Source organism: Empidonax traillii, unplaced genomic scaffold (genome assembly GCF_003031625.1).
Source record: "Empidonax traillii isolate 1590-97213 ecotype Southwest subspecies unplaced genomic scaffold, ASM303162v1 scaffold19:size3308961, whole genome shotgun sequence".
Classification (NCBI taxonomy): Eukaryota; Metazoa; Chordata; class Aves; order Passeriformes; family Tyrannidae; genus Empidonax; species Empidonax traillii.
In genome coordinates, this window is record NW_020955212.1 from 762,654 (window position 1) to 779,465 (window position 16,812).

Here is a 16,812-nt window from a genome sequence, read left to right on the forward strand (position 1 = left end):
TTGTCTTCTGCATGCTTTCAAGCAGCATCATTATCTGTGCTGTCTTCTAAGATGCTGCCTTCTCCTGGGGCTTGCTCCTTTGTTCCTGTCTGCTGCGTTTCAAGTGCAGTGTTTACTTTGTCTCTCCCATTTCTTTTTTTTCATAAGACCTCGTATGCGTTTTGGCCGGTTTGCTCAGAAGACTTCTCTGCGTCCAACAAGATGCTCTGTTTCACATGTTCAGCTTAGTCATCCTTGTCAATCATTATTCAGTCATTTTCACGTTCATACCTCTTCCCTTTTAGCTATCATTAAATATATTCTCAGCATGGTGTAGCCACCCTCTCCTCTCTTATCATGCTATCGTGTAATTTTGATCAGATTTGTTGCGATGTACAGCACAGGTTTTCAAGATATTTACGTCTTTGCATTTTGAAAAAGTAGGACTTGTTTCTTCTGATCTTGGAGCAGCTCTTCCTGTATTCTCTTCTAAATGATGTGATTTCTAGTGGAAGCTTTTTCCTTAAGCCTAGTATGTTTTTGAAAGTAGTGACTTTATTGACAGTGTGAAGTAGGATAGGGGAGTGTAGACAGACTGGTTCCTTGCACTTAAAAATTTGTAGTTGTCTTGCCAAATTACTCAGTTACTCAAGAAGTGCCGCCTTCTGGCAATAGAACACAGCTGTCTTGCGTGTCTTCCTCAACTTGCATTGTGAAATGATGAGTGGAAAGACCATTTTCAGGTGTTTGAGGAAAATGTTGCTCTGGGCGATGAGAGAAAATTGAGGGAGTAGCAAAATTAAGGAAGAAAGAAAAAAAACAAGTGTGTAGGTTCAGGAGAGAGGGGAATGAGAGAGAATTCTTCCTCCTTGAATTGTGATGGGTGAGTTAAGAGGAAAAAAGCAATGGGAGTATGGGATATCTCTGAAGTAAGAGTTTCCAGGCATTTCATTTGCATAAAGTTTTCAGACCTCCAAGCTGGCCTGCAGTGTGTTGTCATCATCTGGTAATGCAAGAACTGAGCTTGTTTGACAGGTTGATCTTGTCTGCTGTGTGTAACTAAAATACTTTTGTGCCGCAAACTGTTGACTACGCTTTCTGGCTACTTGTTTTCTGAACAAGGTAGTCAGTTTGGCTCCAAAATGTATCACCCCTGGCTGAGCTGCATATTCAGACAACAGCTTAGGTCCAGAAGATTTCACTGAAGTGTCAAGAGCCCCCACTTGTGTACAGAAGCCTCTGAAATGGTGACAGGATTAGTTTCTTCCCATACTCTGTCGGTGTGGCTGGAAGGAGACCTTGCTCTTATCTCTGCTTGCAGAAGATCTGACAATGAACAGACATGAGAAAGAGGAAAAGCGTCTTTCCTTTGTTGCCCCTGAGTCATTTTGGAAGGGACTCATCACACCCACATAAAAGAGAGAGAGAGGAAGTATGTTCCCTTGAGTTCTCTCCCCTGCTCCCCTCCCTTGGGAAAGATGCAGTGGAAATGAATGGTATTCTTCTGGGGAAAGTCTTGTTGTTAAGTGGAGTCTTTGGTTGCTAGTTGAAAATATACTTCTCAAGAATAGCAAGCAAAAAGCTTTAAATTATCTGGTTTTAGGGTGTGGGTGGAGCCTTTTTGCGTGAAAACCGATGCTTGCTCTTGCCTTCAAATCTGCCAAATGCAACACCCAGCATAGGCTTATATTCACACTTGTCTGTCTTCAGCTGCTTCTGGTCCATTGAGAAACCTCTCGTGTGGATCTGTGATGGGAGGGGTGTGACTGTCTGAAATGCAGGTAATAAAGTAGAGTGAATTAACAGCTTACAAGTCACTTTAACAACCGTTCTTGTTTGACTGCTTGTCGGTTTGAAAGTGCAGAGACTCTAGGACTGTATGAAGGAGACTTGAGCAATCTCTCGTTTAGCTTGGCTACAGATCCCTGTGGGTGATGGGATGGGGGGCAACACTCACAAACACAGGTGGTGCTAAGAAGGTTTTTCTTCCTTCCATTGGGTGCTTGCATCAGTCTAAAATGTCACTCTTAAAAAGTTATTCCTCTAATAACAACTCTCCTTATTTCTGTATTAAGAGTTGAAATCAGTCTTTCCACAGGTCTTTGCCACCTATAATTTCATCTCCTGTTTTGCAGGATATTTTAGAATGGGCCTTTTTTTCCTCTCTTTTAATGGATTTATTTATTCAGTTTCTAAAAATGTGCAGCTCTCAATTATAATTATCATCATATGTTACTTTTAAACTGATATTAGACATTCAAAATTAGGCAGTTGATAAAGGCTTTATTTATGAATTAAAAAATGTGTCTTGTTCAATTTCTCTTCTTCATTCTATACTGCATTATTTTTAAGTGATTGTTACTGAAGATCTCACTTTCCCAATTATGAAGTGATCTGAAGGAGTTAAATAATATGATTCTGTCATTCATAACTTTTAGCTTAGGACATGAAGTATTATCCAAACATATCTTCTCTAATTATTCTGTGAGCTCCTTAACTAAAATAGTTCAAGTTTGTTTTTATTTCCCACTTTATATATCCCCCCTTTCCCACTGAATGCTGTGGGAGTTTTAAGTTGGAAAATACAAGAGAAAATACTTTGTTTCCCTCATGGAATTCACAAGTTTGTTTACTTCGGTTTTATGGTGTGAAAGTGGGGAAGAAAACCCCACTAGATCATGAGCCCCAAATCAGTAAGTGCTGAGAAGATACTATTTGTGCTTATCCTGATTCAGTTCTCTATAAAAATCCAGAGCTTGGAACATTTGTATTCTGTTCCTCATTTCTAATGTATTTCCTATTCTTTCCCAAATTGAGGGGAGTATTTCTTTATTTCTTTTCATCTCCAGAAGTCTTTCCAGATGGTGTGGTGTTCTCATGGCTTAGACAATTGACAACATAAGGAAGGATGGAAGCTAGAGAACCTGATGTATCTTTTCACCCAAGACATTTTCTTCCTTAGTAAAAAAACTTCTGTACATAAAATGGCAAACTTTTTTTGAGTGGCCACTTGTATTGGCAGCTACAGCAGCTAGAAATTCTCCAGTAGAAGGTTCTCTGGGAGTTGGTAATGCTCCTTTTTATTTTTCCTTTTAACTTAGATATTTTTAAAATATTAGTTCTTTGTTCTTGAATTTACTGTGAAATAATTTTCATATTCTCTTTGATGGTTAGGGTAAACTTGCTGGGTAAGATGTGAGCTGTGTTAAAGCAATATGCTTTCATGTGCAAAGCTTCATGGTTTTGAGCTTACAGAATTACTCATTCTCTCTTTCCACTTCAACTGTCTGACCAGAAGACAGAATTCTGTGCCTTATAACTTATAGACCATGCAGTCTTTACTGAACCTTTTTTTTTTTCTTCTTTAATTTTTACAAATTAGTTTGCAGAAGAAGGGAGTAACAGAATTTTGGCGTGAACAGGACTGTTACTTCACCAAGCATCTGAAGTACTTATTTTTCTACTGTTCTATGATCTCGCTTCATAGTCTTCTATACAATTGAATAGAAAAGGAAGAAGCAGAAGTAGAGGCATTATACTTTGACTTTTAAAAAATGTTTATGCTGTTTTGGTTTATATTCTTATTAGCCAACTTAGGGAACATGGTCTAGGTAAAAATGTAAGTGGATGCTGAAACAGCTGGGGAAAAAAGTCCTGCACCTTTTCTAGGAGAGCAATTCAAGTGAAGTACCACAGTGGCCTGCTTTGGGTCTGTTTTGAGTCAATTTTTTTTTTGGAGGCTGGGCACCTTTAAAATAGGAAATAAAATGCTAAACTTGTAAGATCTGAAAGCACTATGGAGGGGAAAATCGGAATTCCTATTTTTTTTTAACGTTTTAGAAGAGTATTCACAATTGATTAAAAAAGACAAACGAGAATTACTAAATGTAAGCAGAAATACAACACTAAAACCAGGACTTGGCTAGTACCAGTTCTGCTGAAGATTGTTGTGGGACATGAGAGAAATGAGCCAATCACCTGTTGATTTGTTTAAAATGTACCTACCTGCATACACACACATAAAGGAGATATCTCTATGTATAGATAGATCTCTATGTCTCTATCTAACACCAGGTGTAATGGAATGGTGTGATTGGTAACTTATTAATTTCTGCTTAGGACTTGTGAAGTCTTAGCCTGAGAGCTCTGCCCAGTTCCTGGCAATGCAATACGGTAAGGTTGGAGAGAGGCCAGAGGATAACAAGAGGAATAAAAGGTTTAGACACACCAGGGCCTGTGAGGAAAGGTTAGAGTAACTTACTTTTTTTTTTTTTTTTTCAGACTATGGGAAAAAGATGAAGGGCACACACTTTCTGGCATGAACACATGCTTTATTCTGAGCACAACTGCTGCCTGTTTTCCATGTCTATTGAACACATGAGAAGTAATGAACTTTTTTTTTTTTTTAATGTGTTGTGTTGTTTCCTTTTAGCATCACTATGCAGGCTTTATTTGTGTGACAGTAATTTTGCATACCACCCTCACACCATCATATTTACTGGTTGCTGTGCTTCCAGATTGTCTATCATGGCTCTTTATCTAAATACCAAAGAAGAAGTGTGAATATGTAAGTAACATTTGCCAGGCATCTTATTGTGATATACATCTTTAAAAAAGTGTGTGGATGCAAGGATTTATCTTTTCTTATAACTTCTTTAAATGCAAACCAAGGTAGATTTATCTGTCTTATTTGAAAACAAAAGGATACAAAGACTTAAAATACTAACATGTTGCATAATCATTTTAAAGGAGCAGCTGCTCTCATTATACTTTTAGGTTGGCTTTGATAGTGTTCCAGTTTATGTTTTCTGCTGAACGGTTGCTCTGATCAGGCTGATTCAGTTGTTTGTGTTGTTGCAGGTTTTATTTGTGCTGACTTCTTGCTACACCTCTTTAATATTGGCTGAAATAATCATCCATTCTTCTGTGCAAGTCTAATACCGCTTTGATGTGCTTCCCTCATATGCAATTCTGTGACACTCTGCACTGTATTGTCTGGAAGCTCTTAGCTCTTCTTTTTTTCCCCCACAAACTAGATATTCCAGAATAAGTGCCAGTATGATTTTGCAGAAATCTTATGGGTCCATGAGTTTTTTATTTGGATGCTTTGTGTTTGCTCCACTATGCACTGAACAGCAAGTTAAACAGTCTGATGTTTGCAAAGCATGGCAAAAACATATCACCCACAGGTTGAAATTTGTACTGATGAGGGAGTGGCCACCCGTTGACCTGCCCATGTGGATAGTTTCCAAGCCTGACAGAGAAGGAAATTATAGGTTTGGTAGATGAATGCGAGAGAAAATTGGATTTCTTGGCTAACTGGAGGTTCACTTGCAAAAGATGGTGGTGTCTCAAGAAAGTGATGCATTCAAGAGAGAATGAGAGACAGAATTGTCTCTCATGAGAGACCTCTGTTACAAGGCCTGATACTTAGGCAGGTTTAATTATTTCAAACTTTCCGTGCCACCTTGGGATTTTCTAGTAGCTGTACTGCAGCTTTCTGTTCTGTCTCCATTTCTTGTAACTGTACTTTTTTCCAGGATTTTTGGTTTTAAGTAATGTGTTACTTTCAATATTGTAGTCAGGGTTGTGAAACTAGATGATGGGAGCCTGTAAGAATTTGGTTCCCTGCCTGTTAAGGATGCAGTTGGAAAAGCCAGCTAGAGGTGTGTGTTTGCTCAGTTTTGGTGCTCGATTCTTTCCTGCTGTACTTCTGTGTGTAGCGAGAGGCAGTTCTTCGGCTGACTGAGGTGGTATCACTGGCAGCGTGTTCTCTACTGGGGTAGAGGGAAGGACAGCTTTGCAGTGATATAGACAGTGACAATGCTAATACAAAGGTGATAGTTTATCATCTTGGGTAAGGATAAGGGATGCTGTGAAACCAACACCTTCGTAAGAGATGGATATTTGCCTAGAACTGTGCCCTGTCTCTTGTGCTCTCCTTGTAAATAGAGTGAGCAAGTAGTTAAGTGTCACAGTTTTTAGAAGACACTTCACGTGATAGTACCTCATCTGATAACTACTTCCTCTTTGTTTCCCAAATGTCTGTGAATGCATTGTTTATCTACAAAACTAGTAAAACAAGTCATGTAGGAGCAAGTTATTTCTGACCTGTTGTTGATTGTTAAAGTCATGTGAAACTTTCTTTAAGTTATTGGACTTGTTCCCTGAGACTGATGGTAAAAACAAACATAGGCTATAAATGTTGTTAGCCTGCTGGGCAGGAGTACAATAGAATCTTTGTTCTTACAAAGTACTTAATTGTAAACTGGGTCATGAAACTATTGCCTTCTGATTTGAGAAAAGGTGGGAAAATACCAGCTTTTTTTTTTTTGTAAGGACCCTTAACTGGCTTGTGGACAGTGTTGATTGCTCACTTATTTATATTTTTCAAATACAGTTTAAAATAAAGTAAATATTGTGTCTGCAGTCAAAATAATCTGTTCTTTGGGCTTAGTAAGCAAGTTGGAAATATTTATTTCTTTGACACAAAACATACACTATGCATCTTTTGGGAAAGATTGCTAAATCCAGGAGCCAGTTATTGCAGCAGAACATTGTGAAGGAATGAAAAATTGGATTTCACTTGTATTTCAAAAATGTTTCAGCAAGTGTTGTGAGCCCAAGGCTCTTTTTCTGCTATTATGCTAGTCTTTGCCATGCAGCTGATTCTGGAAAAATATGTTTTCCACAAATATACCTTTACCCTTGTCAGCTAAGTTGCTCCCTAAGGCTTAGTTAAGTATGATGTCCCCTACTCTTTGAGTTCTTCAGCCCCACATGCTGAGTAGAGCTACAGCAGTCAGGTATCCCAGACTTGCTGTGTCAGGAGGATATTTGTGGTTGTTTAACCATTACCTTCAGATTCCCCTTGACACAGGACAAGCCACAAGATAATGTATTGATAAAATACTTGCTATATTGCTAGAATGCAGGATGTATGTTCTTTATTAATAACGCTGTTAACTTCAGCAGTGGTTCTAAGGACCTGTTGGTGGTTGTCCTTGCCCCCTGTCACTCCCAATTACATGTGGTGATGACCCTGGGAATAAACTAGAAGAGTTCTGTCCAGAAAGCAGAGGGAACCTGTTAATGACTGTCTCCATGCTTAACTAGCCATGAACATAAATGTTAACTTGCTGTAATGCAAATACTCCCTTCTGTCACAGCAGGACTCTTGTCTGCAGCATATAAGGAAGTTACCAGCTTTTTCACATCAAACTGTGTCGTCAGTTATAAATGAGAATAATGCATGTGTCTTAGGTCTAGTCAAAACCTGGTAATCAGCTGCATTAGGCTGATAAAGATGGAGAGAAAATTTACCCTTGGTCATTTTTTGAAGAAACGCGTAACGAAACAGTAATGGGTTGGTTTGGGTGTTCGGGGGACTGAGATACTAATTTCGATTTTAGTCATGTTGAGATGCATCCTGAGGGAAGGAGGCTACACAGTAGCTGAAAGGTCACTGATAAAGCTTTCTACAAGTAAATTAATCCTTTCAAATTGTTTTGGGTTTTTTTTTTCCTTCCCAAAAGATGTGTGTGGCCGTTGTATGCTTATTAACCTGTTTGTAACTATTGTTTGTAAAGATGGATTGGGGGAGGAGGATTAAAAATAAGGAGAGAAGAGCAGTATTTAAACTGAAGTGTAATATTGACAAAAAGAAGAAATAGATATGAATAGCTTATGACTAAAATGGGAAGAATCAGAATTGTACTTTACTTCAGGAAGTGGTTTCCAGTACACGTTCAGCTGCTGCCCTGAGTTTCTTATGGTTATTACCAACTGTCCTCTTTGACTTGCTTCCTATTAGCTTCCCTAAAGAAATAAATCATTGTCTTGATAAAGGAAGTGCAGTACTTCTATACAGCACTAATCCTTCAGATTAGTTGCTGCATAATAATTAACAGTAAAGATGAAAATTCTCAGGCATCAGTAACTTGAAAGTGCATCATCAAGTTTCTTGTCATGCTTGGCTAACTCGGTTCACTGTGGACTCCCAAGGTTAAAAGTACAAAAGTAAGAGGCAATAAACTAAAACATGTGGGAGCAGGCCCAGATGGGCACGTTGGTGGAAGGTGCAATGGCCTTTTTATACAGGCCTGCATCATTACTTTTCAGCAGCATGAGAGAAAAAGTTGTGCCTGTGCACTGTGAGTGGACATAGGTTAGATATTTTTGCCGAATGTTGTCCTATTGGACAACCTACCTGTAGGTATGCTCCTTAACAACTGTTGTGCATCAAGAACCCTGTCGGTGACTTTTTGTCTCACACTTGTGTGTTAATTATTCAGCTCATCAAAATCAATTGAGCTTTTCTCAGACTTTTCTGTGGACTGTAAATCTTGTCCAGCTGATCTTGTCCTTTAACTGGAAGACTGCTGTCTTTGGCAATGACATAAATTAAGGTATTAAGCACTTTTGTCATAGACTATTATGCAGTTGCATCACAATCCAGATTGTCTTGGTTATTCTTTACCCCATGTTGCCTGAGGCTGTGACCTCAAAAGCTCAACAAGTCATGCTTGGCTAGGATGAGAGAGTCAAACAAATTCAGTGCTACAGGAAATATTAGTGATTCAGTAAGTGAGGCAACACCCCTGAGTTAATGTTTTCCCAATGCCCCAGACTGGTAAAAGATGCTGCTGCTTGTATGATGAAATGTAAAACTGAGATCCCTGGTTAAAGTTTCAGTGCAATTCCTGGTAAAAATAGACATGTTAATTCCGAGTTCTTACCCAAGTTCAAATTTTCGTGGCTGTGTCCTCTACACATTTTTAATGTCTGTTTTACTAGAGTCATATTATCCTCTTGCTTCTGTCCTAAACTGTTCTTAGAGTTGTTGGGAAAGTTTGCATTCCAGAGGTGCTGACATATTTGCAATTGGCAAGAGAACGATTTCCAGAAAAAATGGTCCATTTTGAGATCTTTTGAAATCAAGGGAGTTGTATTCGTGTAAGAAATGTCAGGCCAAAACTGAAAAGCTTCCAGGATTTTTTTTTTCTTTCTTTTAATGTGTGCAGAATAACTTTTTGGCTTGAATATACATACTTGCTACACGGTTGAGTGTACTCACACTTATTTATTTTTATTTTCCATAGGATTCAAGTGCCCTGTATGTTCCAAATTTGTATCTTCTGACGAAATGGATTTACATCTTGTGATGTGTTTGACAAAACCAAGGATAACCTACAATGGTAAGAAAGAAGTAAGCTGATAATTATTTATACATTTTAAACATTAGTGTGATAATAATTCTTTGCATAATAAGATACTCTGGTAACTAGTTAGGGAAGTCAGAAATTATGTATGTTTTTTGCTTGTAGTTTTTTCAAATTAATTCTTAAGAATTCGGTCTTTTTATGCTGCATGCCAATATAATTTGCACTGTGTTCTGAAAATATAAAATTATTCTCATTTGAGTGTGTTTGTTCCATTTTTTCACCATTGGTCAGCGTGCATTTAGAGTCCACTTGAGATATGTGTTGCTTACATGCCCTGTCATGTAATGACCTTAAGTAGTGAGGTGAGTCAGTCAAGTCTCCTGGGTATCATTAAGAACTGTTACTTGACACGCTGTGCATTTGCACATGATTCAAGAAAATGACGCTTTCTTGAAGGAACAAAGTTATTTCCTGCTTCTTCAGCTGATTGCATATGTGATACTTCATAAGGACTGGTAGATATCTATGTTTTTGTTATTTGGACCAAACTGGCCAATATCAAATGAATCACCTGTAGTAGGTGTTTTTCATCTACTGCTAAGCTCTCCTTCTAGGCAACTTTTGATGCAAGGCAAACAGGACTTCTGCCACTGAGATCAAACCTTTCTGTCACTGTGGCTTAGGCTGACACTCAGGTTTATGGTGAGCACACGAAAAGGCTTCAGGAAATTAGGAATTTGAAAATTTTACTGAAATCTTAGTTCCTGCTTTGACAGAGCTGCCCTACCACCAGAAAATCTTGCAGTGTAATCAGATTATTGCTCGCCAGTCATCAGATGTGAGAACAGAATGCAATTAAAAAGGAATTGTGGAAGAGAGAGAGCTGGAGGGTTTTTTGGAGGTGCTGGTGCTCGCAAGTTATATCAGGGAAAAATCTGATTCAATATAAAATAGAAATGTCACATAATGAGGGTGGTCAAACGTAGTAGCAGACTCCCAAAGAGGCTGTGCAACCTCCATCCTTGCAGATGATCAGAAATTGACTGAACAAGACCCTAAGCAATTTAGTCTAACTTGGTCGTGCTTTGTGTAAGGGGCTGGACCAGAAGACCTCTAAAGGTCACTTCCAACATAAGTTATTTATTGCATAAATAACCTGCAGTATTATGGCTCTTTGAGCCTCCAGGCACCTTGCTGTTACGGTACTCTATACTGGACTTTTTTATTGGAACAGGTCTTGAAGAATGGTTGGGTCCACCTTATTCTTTATCCAGGCACTACTAATGCTGGCCCATAATTGCAACAATAATTTGAAATCATATGCTTAGAGTTGTGAAATCCATTTCACAGCACAGAACTTAGGAAAAGTAAATATTTCTTTTTTCCTCCTGATGTTACCACATGTGTATTTAAGAAGGTTGACTTCATCTAACAGAGAGGGCTTTTTTCCTCTTTGTTTTTTCTTTTTAAATTTAGGACTGAGCGTTATTCAGGATAAGTTGTGTACTGGGGGATGTTGGATGTTGGAGAGAAGAGAAGCAGGCTAGTCACCAGAGTCAAGGCAGGATAATGCACTTGGAATCAGTTAGGGTGGAGCAGGAGGAGGCAGACTGGCAGAGAACAAGCACTGGCAGTTATCCAGCTGATGAGATGTGCACAAATTATGAGTTCAGTGACTGAAATCTTTTACCCCTTGCTGCTTCCTACATGTACATATGAGTGCACTCAGCTGACTGACGTTTGGTGAAAGATACAGCAATTACATAAGGTACCCTCTTAGTACCGTTTGTGATGTTTGTTTGTATCACAGCAGTGCTGTGTTCAGACTCTTTTTGTTACCTACCTCCACTGTTTCAGCTGGCATACTGTTGGTTGGAGCTCCTTTGGGCCATCTTGTTAACTTTGTGCAGTTATTAACCAGCAATGTGTCATTTCTCGCTTTAGGAGTGTGTTTGCTGTACGGTGAGCCTCAGAAACTCATTCTAGGAAATGGTTATATAAACTTGAAAGAAGGAAACTGCTAAATTAGGTAGGTAGGTTTGAGAGAGACACTTACTTAGAAATACAGTCTCATTCTCATAAACACTTAATAGAAGTGTGCATTGGTCCTTGTGACTCCAGTTAGTTAGCTCCTGGACTCGTGGACTAAACCTTAAATTCTAGCCTATAGCTGACTATTCGGATTACTGCAGCACAAAGAAAAAGAGGATATGGCTTCAGAGTTATGCAGTGGCCCAGTTGCTACTTCGTGGTATGGTTGTGGTCCCTTTAATGAGGCTAGTGAAAGCAAATTAACTAGCAGATTGGTAACTTAATGCTGCCATGATTTCAGGACCAGAAACTGCATGCATGCTTTTTCTTCTTGTCTATTTTGCTGTTTGCCATGGTGAGATTAGTGATGAATCTGCCTGTTTGTCATAGACCATAAGAAGGGCAAATGAGATGCCTTTCTCTTGTTTGAGAGAAGAAAGATGCTGCTCAGCTTTTGATACCTTCTTCCAAAATGGAAGGCATTTTTTTATGCTTTCCTTTCTCATTGTTATCTTGGCCTTGTGCCATACATACTCAAACAGAACCAATTAGGCACCTTTTGATAGTGTTGGTCACTGATCATTCCCAGTCCTATTACCACTAGCAGGAAAAACACCTTTTTTTTCTTTCCTTTTTTCCACCTCACCTTCTTTTGTCTCTGAGTTTTGTGTTGCATGGGGAAGGGAGCCTTAGACTTTGCAGGTGCTGAGATACTTAGAAATTGAGCAGTTGGATCGAACTGTACTTTTGTCTAGTTCTGTTCTATATGTGTTTCCTTATGACACTGTAAATGTATTAGCTGTTCTTTCTAAGAAGCATCAAGGAGCAAATTCTATGCATTTTGTCATTCTGAGAAGACCTTCCTTCTTGTTAAATATGAGTCTGAGGCATATAGTCTCCCTCAGAAAAATAAGACTTTTTAGTTGTGATTTGAAGTTTAAAAAAATTAATGAGTCCTCCCAGCCAATCTCTAATTGCTTTCTGAGCTACCTTTGTGCACTGCACTTGGCAGTTGAAAGGGTCAGTGAACTGCAAACTCGGGCAGCTGTCTGATTTACATGTGTTTTCTGAAAGAGCATGGTCACAAAATTGTCCCAGTTCTATGCTGGAAGTTGCACTGATTTTCATATAAATAAGTCAGTACATTTTATTAGCCTTATTCTTTCAAAATCACGTGACTTGCCTGCAACAGAGATCTCATTGCTGACTCAATTTGGCATGTAAAAAGAGTTCTTTCTTTTTTCTGTGGAACTTTGTTCCACATCTCTTTAAACTACTTGTGGTGCTCACATATGAACCAATATCTAGGCATTTGGATACAAAAGCTGGTTAAATGAATGGTATTGTGCAAAAAACATTGTAGTGTTTGGTGGTACTGTCTTAGAAAGTTTTCCTTTTCTTAACAGTTAGAAAATACTGTTACTTGCTGAGTTGCTGAGGAGCCAGAGTAGATCCCATGCACTGGTTAACCACTTTTATGAAGAAAGTGGGTTACTTGTTAATTGACAGGTTTTAAAAAAAAAAAAAAAACACTGCTAAAATATTCTGTAGCCATACCTATTTCTTTGAGCTTCTCCAAAGTGTTAAATGAGGCCCCTTGCACCACCTCGTTCAAATTCTCCATGGTGAGTTACTCAGGGAGCCCACTTCAGGACTGCTCTGCAGAAGGTGTTGCTTGCAGTGTAGCCCCGGGTTTTGGTCGAGCTGGGGCATTTGTGAGTTTACTCAGTGCTTTGGAAGCAACATGCCTTGGACTCCTTGCTGATTATTAGAGCAATCTAGTGAAGTTTAGGTTTTGAATATAATTGTGCATTTTGTGTTGTTACAGTATTGATTCTTTTTTCACTGGAAAGTGTTCTATAAAAATTGGGAAGACACAGGAGAGACTTGTGACTTCAGAGGCATCATTTTTAGATGCTTTGCAACAAATGCACCCAATTCCTTCTGAAGAAACCTTGCAGTTCGTTCTGAAATAATTCTGATTTTCATTTTAAAATTCCTTTGTTTGTTTCTCAGAACACTTTGTAAGACAGTATTATTTTTGTTATTATTGAAGGGCCCCTCTGAGAGCAGGGACTAGCAACCTGGCACCTGGCCAGATGGGGAAGCCAGTGACCCCGGGAGAGCTGGGGAGAGCCAGTCAGCTCACTAGACTGGTTGGCTGGCTTGGCGAGCCGGCCTGTCCTCTTTCAAAAGTTTTGATTGAATTAGCACATTCCTGTGGAATATTTTGGGTTTCATCAAGTCAGCACTTTTCTGTTGGAATGGTGTTCTACTGGAAACTTTCTAAGCCGATCTCCTCAAAGCCGCTCGCTCAGGGGTGGTGCTGCTTTGACATCAGTGTTCCTTTCACTCAGACCGCTCTGCATTTAATTCCCATATGGCAGTGGGTCTGTTGGCCAACATATTTACTGAGGTTCATTTTGAGGGGAAAAGCTTTTACTAGTGTAATTCAAAGAGGAAGAATGTTGAGACACCCAGTGAATGAACTGCTGGAGATTTTTTCCTTACTGGAAGTAAGGACTTTGTAATTTTTCTTTTTAAATTACAACAAGTGATTTTTTTTTTTTTAGACCTGTCACACTAAAAATGAGCAGGAGATCAGACATCACAGATAGCAGGGATTACAGATATAATTTTATTTTAGGAGTTTATCCAGTTTCTTTGAAATAGAGAATTAGTATGTGGAAAACTGTTACAGACAGAATATTGAAAATTAAGATAGGTGTACCAGAAGGAAAAACATGAGCAGAACTCTGGGTGCTCTTCCTTTCTGGCAATGTACTTTGTTTTCTGGGGTGTTTGATCTAACACTATGCACAACTAGCCAAGTATTCCTATGCCATCTAACTGAGTTCAAGTTGACTTGGGCCACACTGTGACTCATTCAGATTAGCAAGGATGCAAAGGGTTTTGTCATTATTTAAATACACTGTTCATTCTAAACCAGTTTGTGGTATAGGGTTGTGTCTTGTGAGGAAAGTATTTCTTGCTGGGACCTGCCACATGCTGAGGCCTGCATGTGAGCAAGTGTCAGAATCTTGAGCTGGAATCCGTGTAAGCAGTAATCCTGGTAGAGAAGTTGCCAACATCGAAATGACAGCCATAGCATATGCGTTTTGATCAAAAGCAGCGACTTAAAGACTGGCATGAGTCACCTGAGGGACTAAATAAAAATATTTTGGAAATGTTCGTTGTGAATGGGGCTGACCTAATTTTTTTCTAACACAAGTTATAAGCTTTATTGATTGCTGGCTGTTTCAACATCTTTGGGGCAAGATACTTATGCCAGAGCTTGTTGAGTTTATATTGCTCAGTAGAATGAAAGAAAAATATTGCACCTTAACCTGATGTTTGAACCACCAAAATACATTTTTCTGGTAGTCCTGCCCACTGCAATGACTTGATCTCCTTGGTCACTTCTGTGCACCAAGGGAGAGTATTCACTTCTCTTCCAGGGTTCCTGAGATCATACCCTGAAAGACCTTGCAAAAGGGCATCTTGCCAGTCTGCCTGGAAAAGCTTAAGCCTTCCTCTTTGTCCTCATCCTTTAATAGGACTAGACTTTCAGCAGAGCAGTACAAAATAATACTAAGGCAGACCAGTTCTTTCACTCCACTTCATCCAAGGTGTAAAATTCTCCATGTGTAAATTTCTGAACTCTTCCATTTTTAAATTTTAACAAGATTCTTCAGAAGTTTCTAGCTTCTTGCTCTGCCCTTTATGATTCTGTGCTCTGTCCTCAGGGATGCAGGGGAAGAACCTTTAAAAGGTAGTTTAACAGAACATATATTAAAAAAAACCTTTTCCTGTGCTTGCAATTAAAATAGTGGTATTTACTCTTTGTTTTGATCTTGTGTATTCCTGAACATCCTCCAGAGTATGTAGGAGGTTAATTCAGTGTCCCTGATGCTTTAAAACTGTTTTCTTCAGTAGTTCTTGAAATTATGTAGAGCTGTTTAACTTTGAGATTTTGTTTAATGTGATGACAGTAGAACATTGCTATAACAAATAAAATTTTCATCTCAGACATTTACACAGCTGTCCTTCTGTGAACGGATATAATATCAGCCCAACCCTTTCATAGCTTGTCTTGTAAATCGTTGTTATATTTAAAGAGAGAATTGTCATTTTAAGCAGGAAAATTGTGTTTGAAGACCTTGATTAAAATAATTTGTCTCATTTATACTTTATCCCTTTGGAAATTGTTGGTAATGTTTGAACAAGGAGGAAACTTTCACCGGTGTTCACCAGTGTAGGCCATGGATAGCTACTTGTCCAGACCAGACTTCCAAGAGGATCAGTGTCAAGCCGTAGTTCTTCCTCCCTTTGTTCAGTAAAGCTGTATTTCCTTCCCACCATCCCACATCTCTCCTTCAGCAGTTTTTGGTGCCTCTCAGAAGAGCATCACTGCAAAAGCAGCCTGTTACAGTTCAGCTTTTTGTGAAGGGAGATTGTTCATTTGAAAGAGTAATGCTGACAAATGTCACTAAATAAAACCACACTCCAAGTTGTGCCTGCCTCCTAAAAGGGGTAGGGCCTGCTTCAGTGACCCCATTTCAGCCTCAGTCACTGGATGAATTGGGTCAGTCTGTGATAGTGTGGAGCTGCAGCACTTTCAGAGGCCACAATCTCTTATCTTTCCTCCACACCCACAAACCGTCAACCCTTTTCTGTGGACTCAGGAAAGTAAGCCATGTATTTGTAATGGTGTGGCTGTGAAGAAAGCTCATGAAACGGGAACATAGTGTAACTGAGAGGGAAGTGCTTTGACTGTCTGGAACAGCAGTTCCCAGAACTGCAAATTGCCCCATTTATCATGGTAAAATATAACCTTGGAGATTTAGTGGCAAAGGTTTTAGTAAACAACAAAATATTGTTTATTATTTTGCTTTTCACACAAGAGGAAGGGAAGGTGTGAAGATCACTTTCATGGTTCAGGTTGGAGATGCTCAATAGGTTATGCTGCATTTTCTCTCTGTAATAAAGTAAAGTTGACATGCTTGGATCCTGCTGAGAAAGTCACACTGTAGAGATCACACCTATTAATATCTTAAACTTTTCTCTGATTTGTTGTGCATGCGACTTACGCTTCTAATGAACCTTTGAGGAGATGGATATTTGGTTGGGTGATTCTCTGCATACTTTCCCTTGAGCCAGGCCTAAATCTGCTAGACTGAACTTCCTGTGACAAAGCCATGGCAAATCACTCCTGGCCAAAATAGCTGCAATGTCACCTCATACTTAATTCAGTTCTTGGGAGTGGGACAATAATTTTTTTTTCTCGACACACTGGAATCACCTTTATATAAATACATACCTGTGTCATGGGCATATTTAACATGCAGCATTGGATAAATACAGTAAAGCTTTTGACAGCTGTAGAACAACCCTGCTCGTTTCTGAAATAAATAGAAAAATGAGATCATTCATGTGCTGAATAGCTCAAGTTGTTCCTTTTGCCTAATAGCTACTCCTTAACCTCAGATATCACCGTTGTCTTGCTGTTGTTCTGACAGCGCCGCTCAAGTCCAGTGACAGTTCTTGTCCTAGGAATTTATGGCTACACCTGACAGACCAGCGCCGCAAAGAACATCTGCGGGTGACACGGGGAGCGATTGAGCCGGGGTGAGGAGGG

The 16,812-nt window shown here is 39.2% G+C and overlaps 1 protein-coding gene and 1 long non-coding RNA gene across 3 annotated transcripts in view; one reads left to right on the top strand and one right to left on the bottom strand.

Moving 5' to 3' along the window:
• ZNRF2 (zinc and ring finger 2) overlaps positions 1 to 16,812 on the top strand; it is a 60,873-nt gene that overhangs the window by 23,888 nt on the left and 20,173 nt on the right. For both annotated transcript variants that reach the window (XR_003572728.1, XM_027897296.1), the window contains exon 2: positions 9,081 to 9,176. Coding sequence is in view for 1 of the 2 variants with exons in the window: in XM_027897296.1 (XP_027753097.1) it covers positions 9,081 to 9,176 (96 nt within the window). In the remaining variant the exon portion in view is untranslated. The remainder of the gene's footprint in view (positions 1 to 9,080; positions 9,177 to 16,812) is intronic.
• On the bottom strand, positions 1,703 to 8,546 carry LOC114064346. The gene is made up of 3 exons (XR_003572734.1): positions 8,189 to 8,546; positions 7,702 to 7,797; positions 1,703 to 1,749 (listed from the first exon to the last, which is right to left on the bottom strand). It is a non-coding gene; the product is annotated as an uncharacterized LOC114064346 (long non-coding RNA).